The sequence below is a fragment of the Clupea harengus genome, chromosome 20, assembly GCF_900700415.2.
Source record: "Clupea harengus chromosome 20, Ch_v2.0.2, whole genome shotgun sequence".
Classification (NCBI taxonomy): domain Eukaryota; kingdom Metazoa; phylum Chordata; class Actinopteri; order Clupeiformes; family Clupeidae; genus Clupea; species Clupea harengus.
Window position 1 is genome coordinate 9,667,835 of NC_045171.1, and position 21,489 is coordinate 9,689,323.

Sequence of the window (21,489 nt, forward strand, 5' to 3'; positions counted from 1 at the left end):
GATCTCTAAAATAAATAGTTTAGTAATCTAGTAAATAGTCCAGTAGTTTAGCAGCTGTGCTGAGAAACACCTGAAGCTATGAATACATCCAAAATGAAAATGAATGTACGTACAAGTGGCCATAAATGACTATAGAATTGTACATTTTAATTTGTACATTTACAGTAACCAACCATGAGACCATTACAATGAGCCAAATGGGGTGACAAATGTAAAGGCCTGGAAAGCCATTTTAATATACTTTTTTTGTATCATTTGGCAAAGTCATACTCACTTTCTGGAACCGATCAGTGTAGCAGATCCTCCACACAAAGATTTTCAGGGAGAACGACAGTAGTAACCGTAGTAACCAGTCAAATCAGTGATGTCCAACCAGACTGGACAAGAATTTGCCTGTCAGTCAGTCCTGTGTTGCCCGTCTGGCAGCAAACATGCATGCACTGGGGGGAGGGGGCCTTTCATGGTAAAACTGACAGGAAGGGGGTGTAGCCGTTTGGGCTTCGAGTTAAACATCTAGTAATGTTAAGGATCAACTTACAATTGTGAAACAGTGAAAAGTGGGAAACACTCTCATATCAGATTTTCATAACAACTGGTTCAAGTCTTGAAACATTGTATTCAGCAACAAACCCGCATACCGCAGCTCTAATACAGTCGTGGACCACCCTCTAGCCTTGAGTGCTAATTTCTCATTCCCCTTTCTTTCAGTAATTTATAGGTTTTATGGAAAGGGTGGGCTAAAAGATTTCTTTCGACTTACGCAAATGTCACACTTATATACTGCTGCTAAGCTTTAAGAAAGGCTATAAAACTAACCCCAAAATAAATATTTTAACCCATAGTTTAGCATAATAGTTACTTTTTATTGTGTTTTTTTTTTCCACATACCTACAAAAATATTAAAATTGACATGGCTTCAGGGTTAGCAGAGTGTCCAACGGCAGGCTGAAATGCAAAGGTTACCGGAAGCTTGGACAGCAACATTATCAAACTCAAACCACAACATTTTAAAATGTTTAATTTATATAGTTGGAAAATTACATCTTTACATGACCGGCCCTTTCAGATGGTAGAAGGGCAAAATAGGCATCTATGAATTACCACAGGCACACTATGGGCAGACTTGTACTATACTATATAGAAAGGGTCACATGTAAAAGCTGTGGCCCTTGGTTTTGATCTCAGTCAGTTAAGAAGTGCAAGTAGCCCATCACTTTTCCAACCCATCCAACTGCTTTTGGTCGTTTCGTACATTATATGGTCAAGTTTGCCTTTAAAAAAAAAAAAATTATAGTATTGTGATTTTCAGGCGTGTTCTTAAATATCTAGGTATGGTATTTACAGGGCAGTTCTCGTTGCACTCCTTCAACAAAAACCAAATCAGTCAGGAGGGGAATTGGGATAAGGGGCAGTGGGGCTTAAATTATTTCCCGAGGTTAATTTTAGTGATCCCTTGTGCACAATGGTCATTCGACAAAATAAAATACAAAACAAGAAAAAAAAAAAAAGAAGCTTTTTTTTTTTTCAAGAGCAAGGGAGATAAGCTAGATGTCAATCGTCCGAGAGGTCTTGCACAAATAGGACTTCTGACCGGCTAAGGCCAGCCTCCTTGAGCGTGGGGGGATTGGGCTGCTCCTCCGTGGGTAGGCAGGGAAGAACACGACGGGGGAAGTTTGTAACTATTTGGAATTTCTCAGGGCTTTCTTTCAAAGAAAACAGGAAGTCGTGTATCACCTAAAGAAAAAGGGCGGAAAAAAGAAAAGATAAACATAATTCATCTGACTATGCTTAAAGTATGACACCACCAAATGTGGAATTTTGAGTGGTTTCCGTAAAAGTGTCTTTACCGTTATTGACTGGCTGAAGAGGAACCTCCTCTCTACCCGCGAATCATTGGGGAGTTTGAACACTATTTTAACACCGTCAGGGTCGTCCACTCCAGGCTCCGGAGGAAGACATTCAGACTTGCGCTCCTTCTCCTCCTGGAGGTTCTACAGAGGGCACACGCACACAATAATTATGCCATTCTGACAATCAAAGTATCTCAAAGTTTCTAAACATTCTATGAATCTTATCCTATTGCTTTTGAAATGTATTCCATTTACTTCCAATTTTCAGTCCCTGAAAAATTTATGGAAATGTATAAAAGAAAATCTGAAATAATGCACAGAAATACTAAGCAATGTACTCCTTTGAGTAATTCTTCAGAACCGCACTATTGTTGAAGGCCTGTAAGCCTTTTGGTTCTTTTAACGAGTAAACAGACAACTAAATACCAGGCCATCAGCTGTGCCCTCATGGAGTGATTATCTAGTGTGCCTCCCTTACCCGTTTCCTCCTCTCCTCTGCCAGCACGCATTGGCGAGCCTTCTCCTCCTCCTGCTGCTTCTGCTCCTGCTCCTCCCTCTTTTTGCGGTCCTTCTCCTGGTCGGCACGCAGCGAGGCCAGGTAGGCCTCATCCTGCTGTTGCCTCAACACCTGCGTCTGGTTCCTCTCCTCCCTGGAAAAAGAAAAAACACACAGACACGCGTAAATACAAACCACGTTCTTAGACATAACACATGCAAGGCAACATGCACAGACATCGTCCATCAGAAACATCTGTCCTTATTTAAAACCACATGAGTGGTCAGTGGAAGACGAGGGGCGGTGTGATAATGTTGCACTGAGATTACAGCAGGGAGTTCTCACTGAGGCATGACAGACAGACAGACAGACAGACAGACGGATGCCGTGTGTGTGTGTGTGTGTGTGCGTGCTCACCTCTCCAGGCGCTCGGACATCAGGTAGGTCTGGTTGGCCTCCATGATGAAGTTGAGCTGGTTGATGAGGTCCTCTGGCTGGATGAGCCCTTCTAGCCTGCCCACCACGGTCATCTTCCTGTCCTTTAGCATGATCATGGCCAGAAAGGGGTAGGTGTTCTCTCGCAAGGCCTGGGACACTGATGATGGGACACAGGCGAAGAGAGGGTCACTTCATTATTCGATCCATCAACACTGATCCACACCACGCTTACCCACCTCTGAAGCTCATTTACTAAGAGCATGGTGCCAATAAAAGGTGAAGTAAGTAGAATCAAAATGAAAATGCTACCGTAATGATGAGAACTCTTGAGAAATGATAAACAACTGTTTTCCCAACTGTATTGTGCACTTTACACAGACACCCCCCCTTTTATGTATTTGCTGTCGTGGCCGAGCCCTCTATACTGTCAACAAATAAGTAAAAGGCATCCCAAAACATCAGCGTGCACAGAAGACAACGGAATAATTATTAACTGTTATCCTTCAAACACCTGTCATTATTGTAGGCCTTTCTATTTTTTCCACAACAAAAGCACTGACTTGCAAATGAAAGAGACTTAAAAAGGTGTACAGAATCAGATAAAATATCATCTCAAAGCAATGCAGGCAAAGATAAATACACAGATACAAAAAAACAATGTATCTGAAACTCTTGAAGTTTAGAGTTTCGATTAATACTGAAGTTCATTGGTCACCTCTGTAGCCCTCCGGCCTGTTGGTGGAACACGCCCAGAAAAGCATCCTTGTATTGAGGAATGTCAGGACCTCTTCTGTGCATAACGTGGAGCTGAATGGACAAGAAGGTAGAATTAAGTTAGACACTTGCATCAGCATTCTACAACAGAAAATAGTTTGCAGCCTAACTGAACCAAAGTCTACAGATATGGCGGAGGACCTACCGACAAAAACCATCTGTGTCCTGGTGGTCCTCTCCGTGTAAGTAAACTAGCAAGTAACGTAACTCCCGTTTCGCATCATTCAGGACCTGAATGGAGCAAGAGCACGAGAAAGCCAACACTTAAGATGCTAACCTCTGATGAATCAAACATCCAGAACAGTGTGAATGCATGGGCATTGTCAGAGCAGAGAAGATAATACATTAATTTGATATGAAACTTGAGGAAATTGACATATATTTTATATATATTTTTTAAACATATTTTATGCCCAATACTACTTTATGGTTTGCAAAAGCATGTCATTACACTTCCAGCACTGCTTCATAACCACGGATTAATACAAAATATAGAATTTACCTGGCTGTATGTTCCTTGATAAAAGACAGGATGTGATCGGCCATACTTCTCTTCAAAACTATGAATAAATGAAACCACATCTCCTACTGGGTCTGTCACTCTTCCTCTGGGGTCTGGTCTGACGAAGCGCAGGGCAAACCTGGGAGAAAAGATAGGAAATTACATTACATTGGAATAAAGTCTCATTAAGAATGGCAATCACAGTATAATTATGTGATTAAATTACAAAGAAAGGAGGCATACTAGGATTCTTCATTATTTTTGGAACAAGGTCGCAATAGAGGATATAAATACACTATAAAAGGCAATACTTTAAGGTGCATTGTCAGGAAAGCATTTACCTGAATATGTCCAGAAGAGTGTAATATGTAAACCTGAAGGGAAGCATTATTAAGTAGTAACTCCATCCTAACAAGCCCTGAAATAAAAAAGAAAATTAACATAGACAAAGCGCTTTAAAGGTCTCCTCTTTAAACACTCCGTGATAAATTCATCATATTGCCAACATGTGTGCATTCAAGGAAGAAAATTAAAAAAAAAACAAGATACTAACCCTTGGCTGTGGCCTTGATACTATATAGCTATACACTCTGTGGTCAGCTGTATTGACCTGTAAAGGTCTAGAGGGAGGGGGGTTGAATACGCTGGAAACTCCTTCCTGCTCATTCAGTCTGTCCTGCACGGCTGCCTGAAACACAATACCCTCCCCATGGTTACCTTCAGCGCAATTCTTGGGCACATCTCTCAACAGAACAGTCAAGCAACAGCTGGGCAAGGGCAGCTGTTCTCACCTCGATGTTCCAATTGTGCTGTTCTAACGTGCGGCGACATTGGTCCATAGACTCCAGGCCTGTGAGGTCCTGTGAGAGAAAAGTGGGTGCTTTGACATAGAGCAACAACAAAAGGCTTCTGTCAGAGAACACTGAGCGAGTGGCCTACAATGGATGTGAATGACTTAAAAATCTGCTTGTTCGCCTAGTTAAGTCAGGGTGTCAACAATACAGAGAAGACAGCTTACCAGCTTGCGAGTCCTAACTTTACTAACGTTAGATAATACTGAGCTAACTTAGTTACGGATTCACAAATTAGTGTCGAGGAGTTTAACTTTAGCTAACAATTTAATGAAACACTTGTCATGTGAAAATGAATTAACTTGCCTAGGATACAAAACAAATAACAAAATTAATATAGTAGAGGTTGGTTAACGCTCAGTGGTAAATGGCGTTAATACCTGTATACCATTAATTACTTAGGATAGTAAACACCACACTGTACACCATTAACTAACTAGGATACTAAACCCATCACAAAATGAATGCAGTAGATGTTGGCAAACGTTCAGCGTTAACTGTCGTTATTAACTGTACACCATTAAGTTAGCCCCTCTCAAGCAAGTAATTTAACCCATGCAATGACTTGCATCTTGCATCGACGTGTCACACATGAAACTAACGTTAGCTAGCTAAGATGTTATGTGTCTAATTTGTACGACGAACCACAAGCTGACAAAACGTTAGGGAAACAATAATTGACGGAAACATTAGCTAATGTCGATTAGGGACCTCCTGGTGAACAGTTTGTCTATCAGCAAGCTAGCTAGTTTAGCATAAGTTAGCAAGCAAGTGCTGCCTCCTGATTCTTTTAGCTAGTCTACGCTGTGCAAACTGGCCTTTCGAGTGTCTTAGCTTAACTGTTACCAATATGTATCCCTTCAGCTACAAACTGTCATTAGCGAGACAGGAAACAAGTCACAGAAGATTAATTTAGCTAGCTTGCTTTATATACAAAATATATTTTAACGTGATGGTATGAGCTTTTATTTTACATTGATTAAAAAACAAGCTAGCAGTCGCTACCGTTACCTGTTTACCTCCATCACGAGCTATTTCCAGTGGCCTGCTGGCTTGTTATCTGACTTACTCAACAGTACTCCGAGTTGCTGAAGCAAGCATTTGGGAAAACAGTGGTACTGATGATTGCAGCTAGCCAGAAAGCTAACTAACATAGGTAGGCAACTAACGTTAGCTCTCAGGTGTAGCCAACTAACTAGCCTAGAGGTTGACGTTAGCTAACGGGGCAAAAGCTAGTTGGCTAGCTAGCTAGGTCTGTTGGTCGGAGTAAAGTCGCTTACTTCTTCTCACAGCTTGACTACGAGACGGATGACCAATATATTAACTTCACATATAGACACGAATGTACAGCTCAGCAGTCAAAATACTCGGCAAAACATATCTCTGGGATACCTGAAACTGAAGGAGTTTTTCAGTCTGCGCCTGGGATAATTCTTGCTCCTCTGGCGCCGCCATCTTACCTTACCAATCCCCAACAAAACGTACCGATGTAGTGGTATTTTCGAATGAGTTTTACAGTCACAATGGAAGTAGTTTTGTGCTGCCATCTATCGTGTTGGAGTAACACAACACTTTTGTGATCATCTATGATTCGGATTCTTGTGTCTCACTCTCGACGCATCCGATTTAAGTATTTATTTCATCTTTAGGCGTTTTAAATAGAATGAGACACTTATAATTGCGATCCAAAACATTTAACATAGTCCCACGCGTCCACAATTTATGACATTTTTCTTCATAATAAATATCAGTTTAATTATTTGAAATCACAACATATGGGTGACAGCAAATACTCTACTAGCATGTTGATGACAGGTCTGTCCGGCACCAGAGAATGTCTGCACTTTTTTGGGCGGAACTAATTTTGAAAGAGTCTTGTATCACCCGGTGGATGTCCTTTTAACATCTGTCCACTGGTTTGGTAACGACCAGAAACATGGCAGCTTCACCGACTGTTGTTTCCCAAGATCAAGCTGCAAATGCAGCATCCCAAGGACCGATCCCGTTTGATATTTCTAAACCCCCAATCATAGAAGGCTTTACTCCTTTGCCACGACACAGGGAGGAAGGATTCAAGGACAAATTCATTAGAAAAACCAAGGAAAACCCCTTCGTCCCTATTGGTAAGTTACATAAAGCTAGTACAGTTAGCATTAGCTAGGAACTACACAACAGAGTTGACATGGCTTTATAAAATATTCCTGTAGATGAAACATTAACTAAATTAAATATAATGTGTGAAAGATTGGCAGCTAACGTTAGCACGTAATTTTATCAGACCCCTAGTTTTGCAAGTGGCTGGGACAGAATGTTTTTTTGACACTGGTCAGTTGTTTTACTATCACTCAATGGTCAGTTACTCAGCATAATACTATTTACAGTCAATGTGGTTGTAGACAATGTGTTTAATTAGCTGAATTTAAGTTATCTAACGTCAGTTCATAATGTTTGAAAAGTGTACATAGTGGGCGTGGCAGTCCTTTGGGACATTACTTGTTCTAGTGCATCGCACATCCCAGCCGAATTGATTTGCAAGTTTATTTTCATGACGTCCAGTGTTGACACCTCCACCAGCTTCCTTCGTGCACATTCAGAGTAGCATTGTTGCAAGGCACGGTCAACGACAAGCTCCCTTCTCTTGTACAGCAGAGGTTCTTTTAACACGAAGCAAACGATGCACAGACTTAAACATACTTTTGGAGAAGTAACAACTGTCATGTTCGATCAGTAGTTGTCTACCAACTCGTCTTTGCCGAAAGAATACCGATAACCTTTGTCTTGGTTATAGGCACAATTCATATGCCATCAGGCAAGCGCCATTGTGGATCGAAAATTACCACCTATCTGCAGGTGCACATTAAATGGAACGAAGAACGTGCATCTTCATTTATGTGTAGCACACGTGACGCTTTTATGTGGTAGTAGCAAAGATTGTTCAATGCAAGGAAGGTAAAGTTGATGTTTGTGCTGAAAAATAATACTTCTGGGGCTCAAATGAAAGTGAGTAATTCATTAGGCCATACTGGCTAAGACAATGACATAAAAATGCTAGATACAATGTGTTAAAATGCATATAAAGTACAGGGAATAGTATCTTTTATTAGTTCTCTCTGAATTACATCAACATTGTAGGTGTAGGTTTTTTTTGGACAGCAGAACTTACCTAACAACTGAGCCCCATCCATGAAGGTCAAATAAATAGAATGGTTTAACGTCATGCTCTTTTAATATCAACCACATACTGATTACCCTCCATTGGACCGAATGTATATATTACATTATTGTATGTTATACATCAATACAGTATATTTAGAAATGGACAATCAGTTGTCAATTATTCACAAATCCCATTGATTTCTCCTCCCACAGGCTGCCTGGGAACAGCTGGTGCACTGATCTATGGTCTACGCGCGTTCAAAATGGGCAAGACCCGGCAATCCCAACTCTCTATGAGGATGCGTATCTTTGCCCAAGGATTCACCGTTGTCGCTATTATTGTAGGAGTTGCAAGCACAGCATTGAAGCCAAAGCAGTGAGTGGAAGCCTCACTCGTGTTGTGGTATTTCCCTGCACCGGAGTGGTTGGATGAACTGCAATTGGAAACAAAATCATGTATTATTATTATACTTTTAATTACCTTAAAGGCCATTCACAACAATTGTGTCATCCTTGGCACACGGCACAGTTGACATATACTATGTATTTAAAAAGAATGTTCAGTGGTGTTTCATACCACAGCAATATAATTAAAACAATGGCAAGGTGCTTGCCATACTGTTATAACTGTCTGTTTTCGTTTGAATGTGATTGTCACTCTGTGTGTATTGACATGTATTGACTGTCTTGTGTGTACATCAGAATGTTTGGTACTGTGTTCAAGAGGGCAGAGGTCCATGTCCTCTCTTTTAAACGATTGTCTGAACACTTAACCATTGATGGAGGCACTTCACAGATGTAAGCTAAGGACTAAGAATAATTTGTTCATATATGTATTTCATTGCTTGTAACATTTCCATGCTTGTAAGTACTAGTTTCAGTCAGCACACCATGACTAATTCACAGCATTCACCAAGGGACTGTGTATTTTATAAGAAATGACACAAACAATTAGCTTGACCAATGTTTTATTGAAGAACTTCAGTTTAGAAGAAATATCAAGTGCTGTAACATTCTTTCAACCGCATCTGAATGCTAACCTTACGTGGGAAAAATTTGCAGGCACTATGCACATGTGTGGCTCCATCCTTGTATAAAAGAACTGGTAAGAACAGAAGCCAGTATAGCATAATTATGGGATGACAAAGGCCTCATTTAGACATTCCCTGTGGTGCCGTCATGCATGTAAGTTTAGCAAGTCTTTGGCAGTCAATGAGCAGAACAACTTGTGCAAACCATCTTCTGTTAGAATATCTGACTCTCAAGTTAAGTTCCAGAAGGCCTCAGTATAGTGTCCTGGTATTGAACAGTATTACTGCTTAAGTGGAGTGATGTACACTGTAATAGAAGTGACACCCTGGCTGCCTTCATAACCTTCTAACATACAGGTGGTAAAGTTACAGTGAAACAACATGACCTATACAATTCAATAGATGCCTCATATTGACCTGATAATAAAGATGTAAAAGTAACAGATGTTTAAGGATTATGTTCTGGGGATGCTTCATGTTGAATCAGCTTCTACCTATTTGAAATGGAGATACAGATTATGAATACCAATAATGCTAGTGGGAACACAACAGCAAATCTTCCATAAGAAGAGTATGACACCTATAATGCCTGCAAGACTCCTTCATTGGATTTGCATAAACCATAAACATTTATTTATATAATGTAAGTATGCCTCAGAATCAAGTTAGAACTTCAAGGCATTTAGCGGCTTACAGGCCTTCCTACATTTTGGCTCCAAATTAGGTTACATGATTTTAAAAGGCAATCCTTCGGGGAGGAGGCATCTTTTTCATAAGGCAGAGGAGTGGATATATATATATAAAAGAAAAAAAAAACAAATATACAATGGGCTTTTTACAAATAAAAATTATAATTAGCATTCCCGCCAAGTTTTAAAATAAAGTGCAACGAAGCAGAGGCAAAAGACACATCTAAACAAAAATGGCCTCTAGGCTTTGCGCACCAGGGGTGTCTGTTTCAGGGAGATGAGGACGGAGCGCATGCGGGACACGTCCTTGGATTGCTTGTTGGTTTTGGGGTTGAAGTCACAGAGTCGGGCCACCTTCTCCCACTCGGTGCCGGGGCTGTCTTCGCCAACCTCATTTAGGAAGGCCTCTTCAGATGCTCTAGAAGAAGAAAGGCAGAGGAGTTCTTTCAGACGAGTGGTAAGGTGCTCAGTTGACAGCCATAGATAAGCCATGCCCATGACCGCTGAGACTGATTACATTTAATTTCATTAATTTACAGAGATGGAGTGGATACGTATAGCACTGTAACCAGGACAATCAATGATAATTTTGCAATATAATTCCCCACATGCATCATTGGAACATTTTTAAACGTCTGAATCATACAGACATGTCGAGCAACACCAGGCCCACAAAAAAATGGACTCAAATAAACATGAACACCCTCCAAAAGCATTGCTTTAGCACTTGACTGGTGAGTGTGTTTGTATGTGCAAGACTTAAGACAACAGCACATTAACATGCATATTCAGGGGCTAAGATTTCCTAGACATACACAAAGCCTATCACATCACAGTTGGGTTGGTTGTAGAAAGCCTTATCAGTGATCCTGGTATGCAGGTAGTGAAGCCGTGAAAGCAGAAAAGGAAAAGGAGAAGGACAGAGGGGACAGTTATTATTATTTCACACCAGCGAGGCACAATCCATTAAGGCATTTGGGCACATAAATGCAACCCACGATGGCACAGAGAAGACTGAGTTTAGCAGTGTGTTTAGAAGACCCCATTCACTGTGTTTTCCTTCACTGAACTCAATGGGTTTATTCAGAGAGAGCGCACACACACTGATTCATTATGTCCCTTGTATTTTGGCTAAATGTATCATTTCATAAATAGAATTCGGTGTGGAAAGTTCACTTCAGAAGACTGTTAAGGCTGGTGGGATAAAGTGCATATACAATATAGGCACTGTTTGTGAACAGTCAACAACTGGGTGAAATACTTTGCACTGTAGTAAACGTCTTATAACGTATTAAGTGCAATCTGTCATATGAATTAGTGTTAAAAGTGGTAGAACAGGTTTACAGCCATATTATAGTTGCTTCTCATGCTCTTCTAACAGTTTGTTATTTATTATTATGTTTATATTGATGGTTAATTCAGTCTTCTCTGGAAGCATGAAAAATAGCAAAATCTCAATCCACAATGCAAACTGATACCGTTCTTGACTTGGGTAAAGTCTGTAGAAAAGTGTGAAAGAAGGCTGATATTAGCAGTTCAAAGGAAGATCCTTTAACAACAAAGTTTACCAACTGTTTATAAAATGTCAAAGTTGACACATCAGAAGTACACATAAGACTAGTTTATACAGCTTTAAATGTGTAGTCCTTGGTGCTGGCGATAGATTGTTGATATTTCATGTCAACAGCCAAACTTAGTTTAGCTGTACACAGGATAGGATCTCACAGCGGCCAGACCTGACATTTGCAAGTACTCATACCCAACCACCTAGCCTGAGTATTATAACAACAGGGTGCACTACAACCATCATACAAACAAATACATCCTTCCTGTCCCTTCAGTGCTCCTCAAACATTGTTATAGCACGAGTGCCCCTTTTCGCTGCTTAGCTACAGTAGTGTATAGCTTGGTTTCGAGCCACTCTCCTTTTGAGAGTACACACTGACACCTAGAGGAACATGCAGAGAATTTTGACGAGTAATGTATTATAATGAAGGACCACCTTTAACAATCGAATTTTTCTGGAACCAAAAACAAAACTTACTGTGCATTTTGCAACCATCCAATCAACTTTAAAAACAGGTCTTACAAAAAGAAAGGTTTTTCTGTACCTGTTGTTAGTTTTGTTCTTCTCCAGCTGTTCACTTTGATGGTGATGCCAGTCTTCAAGCTCTTTCCTGGCCTTCTCTTTCCATTCAGCCTCTGCAGCTTTGGATGCTGCATCTAAAAGCAAGCAAATAAATGGACAAACTCAGACATGAAGGCCATGATAAAATCAGGGCAAGGTAGCACAACTATGCAGATGACAGATAAAAACGATCACGTGAAGAGATCATGAGGTCATCAATGAGATAATGAAGCAGGTCATGTGGAATAGCAATGACAAAGAAACACCAAAAATCTCATTACGAATGTCAGTTGAGCTGTTTTTTTAAGTGAACCCAATTCATTAGTCCTTGGTAAAGGCTGAAACAGCCACAAAGTGGCGGGAAAAGGGGGCAAGCAGCTAACCTAATTCTTCCAGTCGAGTTTTCTGTTCCTCCCTCCACATGCGCAAACTTTCAGGTTCTTGTCGGAACTGGTCAACTTGGGCGATGGCAGCATAACTGTCTGATATCCCATTTGAGTCCTTGACAAATGATTACAGGACAAGTACACCATACAGTATCAGAGGGCGTAATGTCTTTAACCAAAATGTTCACAAGCACAGACAGGAGAGAAGAAAGAAGTCCTGTGTATGACAACTGAAGACATTCAGGTTACTCCAGGCATTGAGTTAAGAATTTTAAGTAAGATATTGATAATTTTTCAAACTGAAGGAAACCTTCAGGGAAAACTCCATCAAATGCCATATTCTCACCTCAAACATGTCTCCGTTTACTGCAGTTGGTTCATCATTAAAGGCATCTATGAACGGAATAAAACAAGTCAAAGTCAACACTCTGTGTTGCACTGGTCAAGGCAGAAATATGTCTGGCTTAGTTCACTTCCCCCTCTCATAGTAAAACGTAAAGCATCACAGGAATGTGGCAACACCAGATTTTCAAGGATGAGGTGAAGTTGCATCAACATCAACAAGTTGCATCAACATATATACTATATACCTATAACTAAGGGAACAAATGCCGCACAATCAAAGCACCATGCCTATGGACATGACATTAGTTGCCTGGTGATGGGATGAGGCAGTCTAAAAAGGAGCAGTACCAACTTCCTTTACTGTCCATGGTGCCAACTAACTAGAACCGGTTGCACCTGCCTTTTGTGCGATGTGGTTGATAGCCAAGTTAGCTTACTGACGTCATCGTCTGAGTAATACTATGCTAGGTAAATATTTGTTAAGTCATTAAGCCCAAACTGAAATTACTGTTTTGGGATATATTAAGACAGAATCACGTATATCGTACAAAATCAAGTTAGCAAGGCATGATGCTTCCCTAGCTAGCTAATGTTGGCTAATGTCAGAGAGCCAAGTTACATATCATGGCAACAGCTAACATTAGCACAAAGTAAAAAGAACTGAAACAGTTTCAATCAACAACAGTAAAGGCTCCATTTTTTTGTTATAATCTGTGTTATAAAGACGACACATGAATACAGATACTTATTTACAAAGCCTACCAATCAGGGTAGCTAGCAAATGAGCTGACGTTAATGCTAGCCACAACCTAACGTTACCCACCATACTGTACTTCGGGGACAGAATCTTCTTCTTCTTGCTGAGGTTGTTCAGCTTCCTCCAAATCTCCGAATCCTTCACCGTCATTCTCTATCACAGCAATTTCGCTTTCCTGTTGAGCCAGAAACGCAGCAGCAGGATCTTCTTCAACGGGATGAACACCATTATCAGGAGATGAAAACCCAAAGTCGTCAGCCATTTTTCGAGGATCAAGCTAGCTACTGAACGTGTACGTGGAATAACAGCCCTGCTGTTACAACTTTCAGTTCCGCAATTGAATAAGGTGTTGGTGCCGAATTACTTGTTGTAGCAGCAACTGCTGCGGTGATCCACACTAGAAAATGAAATATACACTAATCATCCACATAAACAAACAACGTTTATAACTTACGCTAGCTAAAGTATTTTAGTCACACAGCAGTTAGCACTGTATGCTGAAAGGTTATTAAATCAGCAAAATAATGAACCCAAGGTAATTTCTATGACTATGTCTCCACCTACTGGTGAATAAGAAGTTGATGCAACTTACTAAAAGTGAGAACTGAAGCAGATTGTCTAAAATACAAACAAAAATGAGGACAGTACTATCTGAGTGTGTCTGTTTCAAATACTGTTGTCAGCATATCTTGTGGAAGCAAAGCAATAGATGTGGACTATGTTGAGCAATTGCATGATGATGTCAAGATTTTATTCGTTTTTTTCTAAAACATTGCTGTACATTTGATATCAGCACACTCAAAACTGTAATTAATAACTTTTTATCTCAACTTCATCTCAAATTCCAATTTGTTTTCTTGTGGTGGGAATACTTAAGAGAAATTAGATATAGAACAATGCTGATTTACAGAATTTCCTTGGCAAGATTATTAGAATGTAGGCTACATATTTATTTCTGTGTGTCTGTGTGTCTCTGTGTGTGAGAGAGAAAGCGAGTGTGTGTTTGAGTGTGTGTGTGTGTGTGTGAAAGAGAGAAAGAGAGAGAGAGAGAGGCAGAGAGTCTGGGTCTGGAACTTAAAACTTCTGCCAAACACTAATGGTTAAGAAGGTTAATTCCTATGTTTAGACAAAGATCAACCCAAATCTGCTGATTTAGCTCATATGGCCAAAAAAAACCTGGATGAGCAATAATGATCACCTTTGTGTAATATTCTTCATTAAAAAACCTCAGCCAGTATATGCTCATTTAAAGCATGTTGTGTTCACGTACCCTGAATGTTAGGGGAATTTTACTTTTTGTTTAATACAGCATGTTTAATACACATATGGTAAGCTATAGTTGCAGGCAAAAAAACTGACCAACAGCTAGGTGTTATAGGCAGCATTTAAATATGCCAGCAAATCACATGTTAGTGATTTTATCCACTTCATTCAAAAGTTTAATATCTCTGGCTATTTCTGTTGGCATTGGCTTGGGTGGGAAAACATGTACTCTTTGCTGTTATGTTTTTTGAGCTGCTTTTGTGAAATTCCACCTTAGTTAGACAAGTACTTTTAATGATAGGTATACTTCTTTCACTGGTGATGGAGGCAAGAGTTGCCTAAAGAGGAATGACTTGACTTATAAATAATGGATCTTCCTACATAACTGATATCTGATTATATCCCCATAATTACTGAGGCCTATATTAGTTTGTTTCTCCTTTGAATCGTGTGCAAGTGCTTGTTTGATGTTATTCTTGTTGTTACTGTTCTTTACGAAGCTGTAAACATCTTTCACCTCTCTGGCAGGATGTCGTGCAGGAGGAGAAACGGTTCTGGGACTGCCATCGTGATTTCCCAAACCTAAACCAGGAGTGTGCTAGCGGAAGTGAACTCTGTGTATACTATGAAGACAGATTTCAGGTTTTGAAACCGGTTAGTCACTTTATTCGTGATGCAGATTAATGGTTGCATACGATACAGTCTCCCTCAAACTCCACAGCATTCCAAATCGTCATGAGCAACAGTATAAAGGATAGTCTGCTCTGGATTCCGGTTACACGTGACTCTGACGTCTAAACCGAGCCCTACTAAATGGAAATCCGAGCAAGATCCACCGTTGCTGTTAACAGAGGGGTGACTGGTACACTGACGTCGGTCCCAAGGAAGTCTGAAGTTACACTTGGTTTGTTAATTGATTCGTTGTAACTGGGATAAAGATATCAGGAATGAGTGAGATACAGGTAAAAACTGAGTTTTTTTTTAACACTTCTATTGCACATTCGTCGATCGAAACAATAACCTGGTTGGGTAGTTTAAAATGTGTAATTTGTCAATGAAAACGTCATTGTATATTGCCCAAGTAATCCACGATAAACTTTGTAGTTTATACCGTTAGTTTGTTAGCTCAATATTTCATTCGTATGACGTTTACTGTCATTTTCTGGTTAACATCGATCGGAGAGCGTGTGTAGCCTACTACCTTTCTATAATTTTCATTTGGTCTTCGTGAAAAAGTCACTCGAACTTCAGGGAGCCTTGAGACAACCGCCTGGAAGTAGTCTATCCTGCGGTCCGGCATCAGGAGCGAGGGTATGTCGTTCCGGTGTCCAGCTCAAATGCAGATTCTGGTTGTTCATATCCCAGGACTGTGGCAGACAGAATAAATGCTGGGATCGGTCAGAGTTGTCAGATTTATTTAAAATCTTCATTTTCTGTCAAAAGATCTGTCTACCCCATTGTGTTTAGACGAACCTTGTGGGCTATGTTATTAGTTGGTCCACCCATCACGCAGATGTCTCAGGTAAAAACGTTTTCTCTCCGGCAGACTATGCACATCAGCATAGTAGTCTGTAGGCTATACCATAAAAGTTGGAGTTTTAAATGGACAACTAAATTGAAAGCATCAACAGCCTTTCGATCAGGTCGTGTATCTATTTAAAGTGGTGAACACATTAATAGTAATTTTTACGCATTGCAAGTACTGTATTGGCCACTGCATTTTTAATTACGTGTATGTAAACACTTAATAATGTAATGGTACCTTGTGTGAAGTGCAACTACGATACTTCTGGATGTATGTGGCCTAACTAGGGTTCACTAAATCACATAGCCTGTGCCCTCAATTGGCTGAAGCTTACATTGAACACAGGATGATGATTATTGACTCTCATCCATCTGAACCTTGCCATTCTCCCATTTCCAGAGTAGTAGACGGTGCTAATATCAGGTAACAGTGTCCCTTGGATGAACATGGTGGCACTGTGTAAGTGGAGGTATTATGTAGAGTTCAGCTTGTTCACTTGTGGGGAGATATGCAGAGTGTGTTTGCTGGCACACTCTCCCGTGGGCTTTTCTTTACATTAAAAGAGTTTTTGAAAGTCACCCTAATTCCCTTTAAGTAGAGTGGTCAGAAAAAAAAACATGGAGATGGCACATGGACATTGGCTGTTACAAATGGAGAGTCTGTTTTATGTGTCTGTTTTATGACGACGAAAATCTCTAGCTAGTACGTGTCACAGTTACAACAGACATAGTTTCCCTGCCTAAATGAAATGCAAATTGGTCAGTGTCCAGGAAATGTTTTCTCTCTTTTCATGCCCTCATATGCCTCCTGTGTGTCCCTTGTTGTGAGTATTTGTTGGTTTTCAAGCAGTAGCTGGAGGTAGAGAGGCTTTGGAGCAGTTGCTGTTCTCTCTCTCGCTCTCTCTCTCTCCCTCTCTCCCTCTCCCTCTCTCGGTCTCCCTCTCTCTCCCTAGTTCTTTTGCTCCCCCTCTCTGACTCATGTGGGTGTTGGGCTGAAATAGTTTGGTGTAGTTTTACATTCCTTATATAGCCTGTGGAGTGCAGAGAGACGTTGAGCGCACCCGTGTCACAGGGAGGGGTAGGGGTAGGGGTTGGGTGTGGGTTGTGGAGGGAGTGTGTGTGTGTGTGTGTGTGTGTGTGTGTGTGTGTGTGTGTGTGTGTGTGTGTGTGTGTGTGTGTGTGAAGAGGAGGGGGGGTGGGGTGACTAGAGTTTTGGCAGGAGTGAGAAAGTCAGAATCCTTCACCACACCAGCTTTCCACTTGGGTGTATACGAAGGTTTGGGTTACAAGCTTGGCCTTCGGGACAAGGTAGGCTACGTTTACCTCTGCTCTCCCTGGCACCACAGGTGTTGCTCTTACCTTACTCGGGATATTCAGTGGGTGCTGCGTTTTAGCTTTGGCTCCGAGTCTGTGCCTGTAAATTGGACAGTCTGCCATATGTAATGCTCTGGGGTCTCAGGTTGTCCTTGGCTCTTTATAAATGGCACTTGCTCCCCTTGCTGGTTTGCCACCATGTAGGAATAGCAATACATGAGCAGAAAGGTGAAAAGGGACACGCGTCTGCTCTTATGATCAGGACATGTTGAATGTGGAGATTTGTTTATTTCATATTATTTAATCATTCATCAGATTGATTAAAGATCTGATAAAAAAAAAAAAAGATAATAATAAAATTGTGCTACTCTTACTGTTAATGTGTGCTTTCCTTTGACAGTGGTTTTACGTTGTATTTTACAGTATGGGCAGTCAAGACTTGCCAACTGCATAACACCAACATTTAATTTTAACAGTTGTCCAATTCTTTTCTTACACTTTCCCATAATGATTTGGTTAGAAGAAAGAGCTTGTCAGATTGGCAGTAATTATGTTTTCATAGTAAAACACTTAGGCTCTAACTGAAAACCGGTATTTTCAATGTTGAATATTTCAGTGGCATGTTACTGCTGCTTCAGTTCACACTTACATCGAATACTATGGGAAAAAACAAAAGCGTAGAAGAGACATGCATTGTTCGGATGTCACTCATACTATTTAAAGCTCCTGCCTTAATTCATTAGAGCACGTGGCCTTTAGTTAAAGATAAGTATCACTCTATTTACTGTCATGTCAACCTTGACATAAATGCTGACCCATATTTCTAACTTAGAAAACCTGGACCATGCACACATACTCCGTTATTTAAGTGTCATATTTATGCTGTTGCAGAACCCTAATGGACCAGTTGTGTGATTTGTGGAGTTTAGATATCTGAGGAGAAACTGTTTAGTTTGGAGAGTACAGTGTCCGATATTATAAATTGCATTATAAATTGGTTCTAGAAAGACTGAGTGGCCCTTGAAATGAGAAAAGCAAGTTATGCCTTTTTAACAGCCATGTTTTCTCTTCTTCTCTCCTGTCTCCTGTCCTATCCCTTACTATCCTATGCAGGACGCGAGCATGTATTGTGTCACCCTCAATGGACCGGCTCCATGGGGCTTTAGACTCCAGGGGGGAAAGGACTTCAACATGCCCCTAACTGTGTCAAGGGTAAGACAAACGCTCTATGGATGAAAAGGTGTGAATGAGCTTGTGAGACTGTATACTGAGTTTGTATTTGTTTTTGAGAGAGTGAGAGAAAGTGTGTGTGTGTGTGTGTGTGTGTGTGTGTGTGTGTGTGTGTGTGTGTGTGTGTGTGCGCGCACATATGTGTGAAGGTTTAGAGATACCTTGGTGCAAAGTTTACGTCTTATCATCTATTTGCGTATGACACGTGTCTGTTTATGTCTGTGTGCGGCACCAAAGAGCTTGGAGTGTGGGGGTCGATGGGTCGATGGGTGGGTGGAGGAGATATGTTGGTCTACAGAAAATGGATATAGACAGAGACACAGGACGTATATCACTTGGGCAACTATGCAAGCTGAGCTGAGCAGGACAGGAGTGGAGTGGAGTGGAGGGGTTTGTAGATTGGTGGTGAGGGACGGTGGCCAGAGGACATACGCAAGCCGTCTCTGCGAATAAAGAAAATACCTACCACTGCAGAGTTTAATTGAACAACATGATTTTTAAAGGTTTAACAAGAGCTCCCCATGGAGTCAAAAGAGAGCCGAGGGACTTCAAAGGCGAAAGCCTCTAAAGACAACATAATCAGGTTAACGAGATCCATATGCTCACTGCTACACTAGTCGGTTTCGACACTCGACATTCCTATTGTAGCATGTCATTGCTCGCTATCAAACTTAAAACCCGAGTCTCCGAAACACTTCCCGTTTGCTCGTCTCCTCACAAGGACATGTTGTGGTTTCTTTGGCTCCGCGAGGCTTCTCCCTCATTCACTCCCTCGTTTTGGTCATTAGATGGTTGTGAAATGGATGCCTTGATACTCGTTACTGAATAGAATAGTTCACAGAACGAAATTTCCAACCCTTATATGTGCAGTTTTGCTTTTTTGTATACACTCCCGGCTCGACTCTGGCAGTCGTCTAGCATTCTGTGCTGGCATGTTCTTAAACAGCTAACCTTTCATTGCTTGGGGGTCCAGCAAGTTTTAACATGACAAATGGATATCTTTTTTTTCATTTTTTTTTTTCAATGTTTTCTTTTGCCTAGGTGCTAGCATGTTTCCCAGCAAGCATGTTCGTGTCACTCCACATTTTAGTAATGGCCCAACAGGAAGAGCCAAGTAATCTCGGCTTACTTCGCCAGACTAATTTTTACGGTGATGGACATAAACCAAGGTCAAGTAAAAATCGTTGTGATGTCAAAAATGGTAGTTTTACCTTCAGGCCCTACGAATCCTTCTTAGACTGTAAACGGTTTTGTCTGTACTGTGCAGTTGCTTGCAGGCAAATTTTTCTCTGCCTCAGGCTTTTAGGCACTGATTACCCTCGACAGCTGAGAGGCATTTTAGTCAGATAGGTAGACGATGAAATATACTCACCTGTAAGTCTGACCTTATGTATATGTGTGCTTGACGAATCATCTGAAAGAGTCTTGATTCAACACCTGTATTGCACACAAACACAGACTTGTCAGCGCAGGCTTATCCATGACCTCATTTTGTAGTTCAGACAGAGGCTTATGCAACAAACATTGGCCGCCTCATAGCTGACTTTGATGAAAATTGTTAAAAACAAGACAGAACATGTAGTCTTATCTGTGACATACATGTAAAACCACTCAAACAGCAAGGTTAGAAAAAGTGCAAAATAATTCTGCTGCTAAAAAGAGATGTCTTTAGAAATACTAAAATATACATAGCACGATTTAATGCTACTTACACACGACTTTGATTTTGCCTTCTTGTACAGTTTTTGATGAGTAATATGTTCCTAATCCAATTTAGATCACCTACATTCAGGGAAATAATGACATCTGAGATAACACATGAGGCCTGTCATGCCATCTAGAATGTTCTTTTGCTTTAGAGCCGTGCAGGGAAACTCTACGGTGTCCTGGACATTCCCATGTGCTCTGGTTTGTTTTCTCTCTGACTGAATAACCTGAGGCACATTTTTGTGCCATTACACAGGAACATCCTTCATAACAACGCAATGTCTGTTATGCAGCACTGATGTAGCAGGGCTTAATCCTGAGTCCTGAGAACTTTGCTTTTATGAACAGGATTAGGCAATTAATAGGAATTTCACAAGCTAATTGTGGCTTCCTAGCGACATCTGAAAACATCTCGCTGTTTAAAAAAAAAAAAAAAAAAAAAACATTTGCACGGGCCCTACACAGAAGTGCACATATCAGCCAGGTGTTAAGTGCACCTGAGAGAGATGGCGTCTGTGTCAGACCATGTCCTCGATGTAGTTCCTGTGGAGACGTGGTGGTTAGTCAGCTGTGAGTGAGGACATGATTCATGCAGTACAACTGGCAGTAACGCCCTCTTAATGCCATACCAGGAGCACAGTCAGACAATGATGTCATTAATTATCAGGTTTCCTGCAGATGTGACAGAAGGCTGAGGTGAACTCATTCCTTTTCTCTCTTGTCTGTCTCTGTCTGTCTGTCTGTCTGTCTGCCTGCCTACCTGTCTCTCTCTCTCTTTCCAGGAAGACAATAAACACAAAGCCTTAGAAAGCAGAGTGTAAGAGGAAGAGCACTGAACCGCAAATTTATGTGAATGCATTTTGCAAAGACTGGGGACCTCCTCCAAGTCCAGTAATTTGTGAATGATTTGATTTACGATTTGAGTGATGACTCTCTTGTTGCCTTGATCCACAGGCTCCCAATAAAGCTGGCTAATAGCAGCCATGCTCACAGTAAATAATCCAGTAACTTGAGTGCAGTCATCTGGTATTGATATTGAAAGGTGAGC

At 40.8% G+C, this 21,489-nt stretch overlaps 4 protein-coding genes across 5 annotated transcripts in view; 2 read left to right on the forward strand and 2 right to left on the reverse strand.

The window, feature by feature from the left end:
- Positions 1-1,001: 1,001 nt before the first annotated feature.
- Positions 1,002-6,414, reverse strand: faf2 (Fas associated factor family member 2). Its single transcript, XM_012831180.3, has 11 exons — positions 6,304-6,414; positions 4,852-4,920; positions 4,614-4,748; positions 4,402-4,478; positions 4,061-4,199; positions 3,704-3,789; positions 3,500-3,591; positions 2,764-2,941; positions 2,329-2,500; positions 1,848-1,991; positions 1,002-1,734 (listed from the first exon to the last, which is right to left on the reverse strand). The coding sequence occupies exons 1-11, from the start codon at positions 6,364-6,366 to the stop codon at positions 1,552-1,554; spliced, it is 1,338 nt and encodes a 445-aa protein (XP_012686634.1). The 5' UTR covers positions 6,367-6,414; the 3' UTR covers positions 1,002-1,551.
- A 376-nt stretch (positions 6,415-6,790) lies between these two features.
- higd2a (HIG1 hypoxia inducible domain family, member 2A) lies at positions 6,791-9,539 on the forward strand. Its single transcript, XM_031558086.2, has 2 exons — positions 6,791-7,034; positions 8,281-9,539. The coding sequence occupies exons 1-2, from the start codon at positions 6,848-6,850 to the stop codon at positions 8,445-8,447; spliced, it is 354 nt and encodes a 117-aa protein (XP_031413946.1). The 5' UTR covers positions 6,791-6,847; the 3' UTR covers positions 8,448-9,539.
- On the reverse strand, positions 9,019-13,914 carry cltb (clathrin, light chain B). Of its 2 annotated transcripts, XM_031558084.2 has the most exons (7): positions 13,470-13,914; positions 12,648-12,694; positions 12,299-12,416; positions 11,899-12,010; positions 11,266-11,286; positions 10,043-10,205; positions 9,019-9,592 (listed from the first exon to the last, which is right to left on the reverse strand). In XM_031558084.2, the coding sequence occupies exons 1-7, from the start codon at positions 13,663-13,665 to the stop codon at positions 9,572-9,574; spliced, it is 678 nt and encodes a 225-aa protein (XP_031413944.1). In that variant the 5' UTR covers positions 13,666-13,914; the 3' UTR covers positions 9,019-9,571. The 2 variants fall into 2 exon arrangements, with proteins under 2 accessions (XP_031413944.1, XP_031413945.1); XM_031558085.2 differs by lacking the exon at positions 11,266-11,286 and having other exon boundaries at positions 13,470-13,913.
- A 1,558-nt stretch (positions 13,915-15,472) lies between these two features.
- pdlim7 (PDZ and LIM domain 7) overlaps positions 15,473-21,489 on the forward strand; it is a 31,876-nt gene continuing 25,859 nt past the window's right edge. The window contains exons 1-2 of the mRNA XM_031558082.2: positions 15,473-15,628; positions 18,618-18,716. Coding sequence (XP_031413942.1) covers positions 15,614-15,628; positions 18,618-18,716 — 114 coding nt within the window. The 5' untranslated portion in view covers positions 15,473-15,613. The remainder of the gene's footprint in view (positions 15,629-18,617; positions 18,717-21,489) is intronic.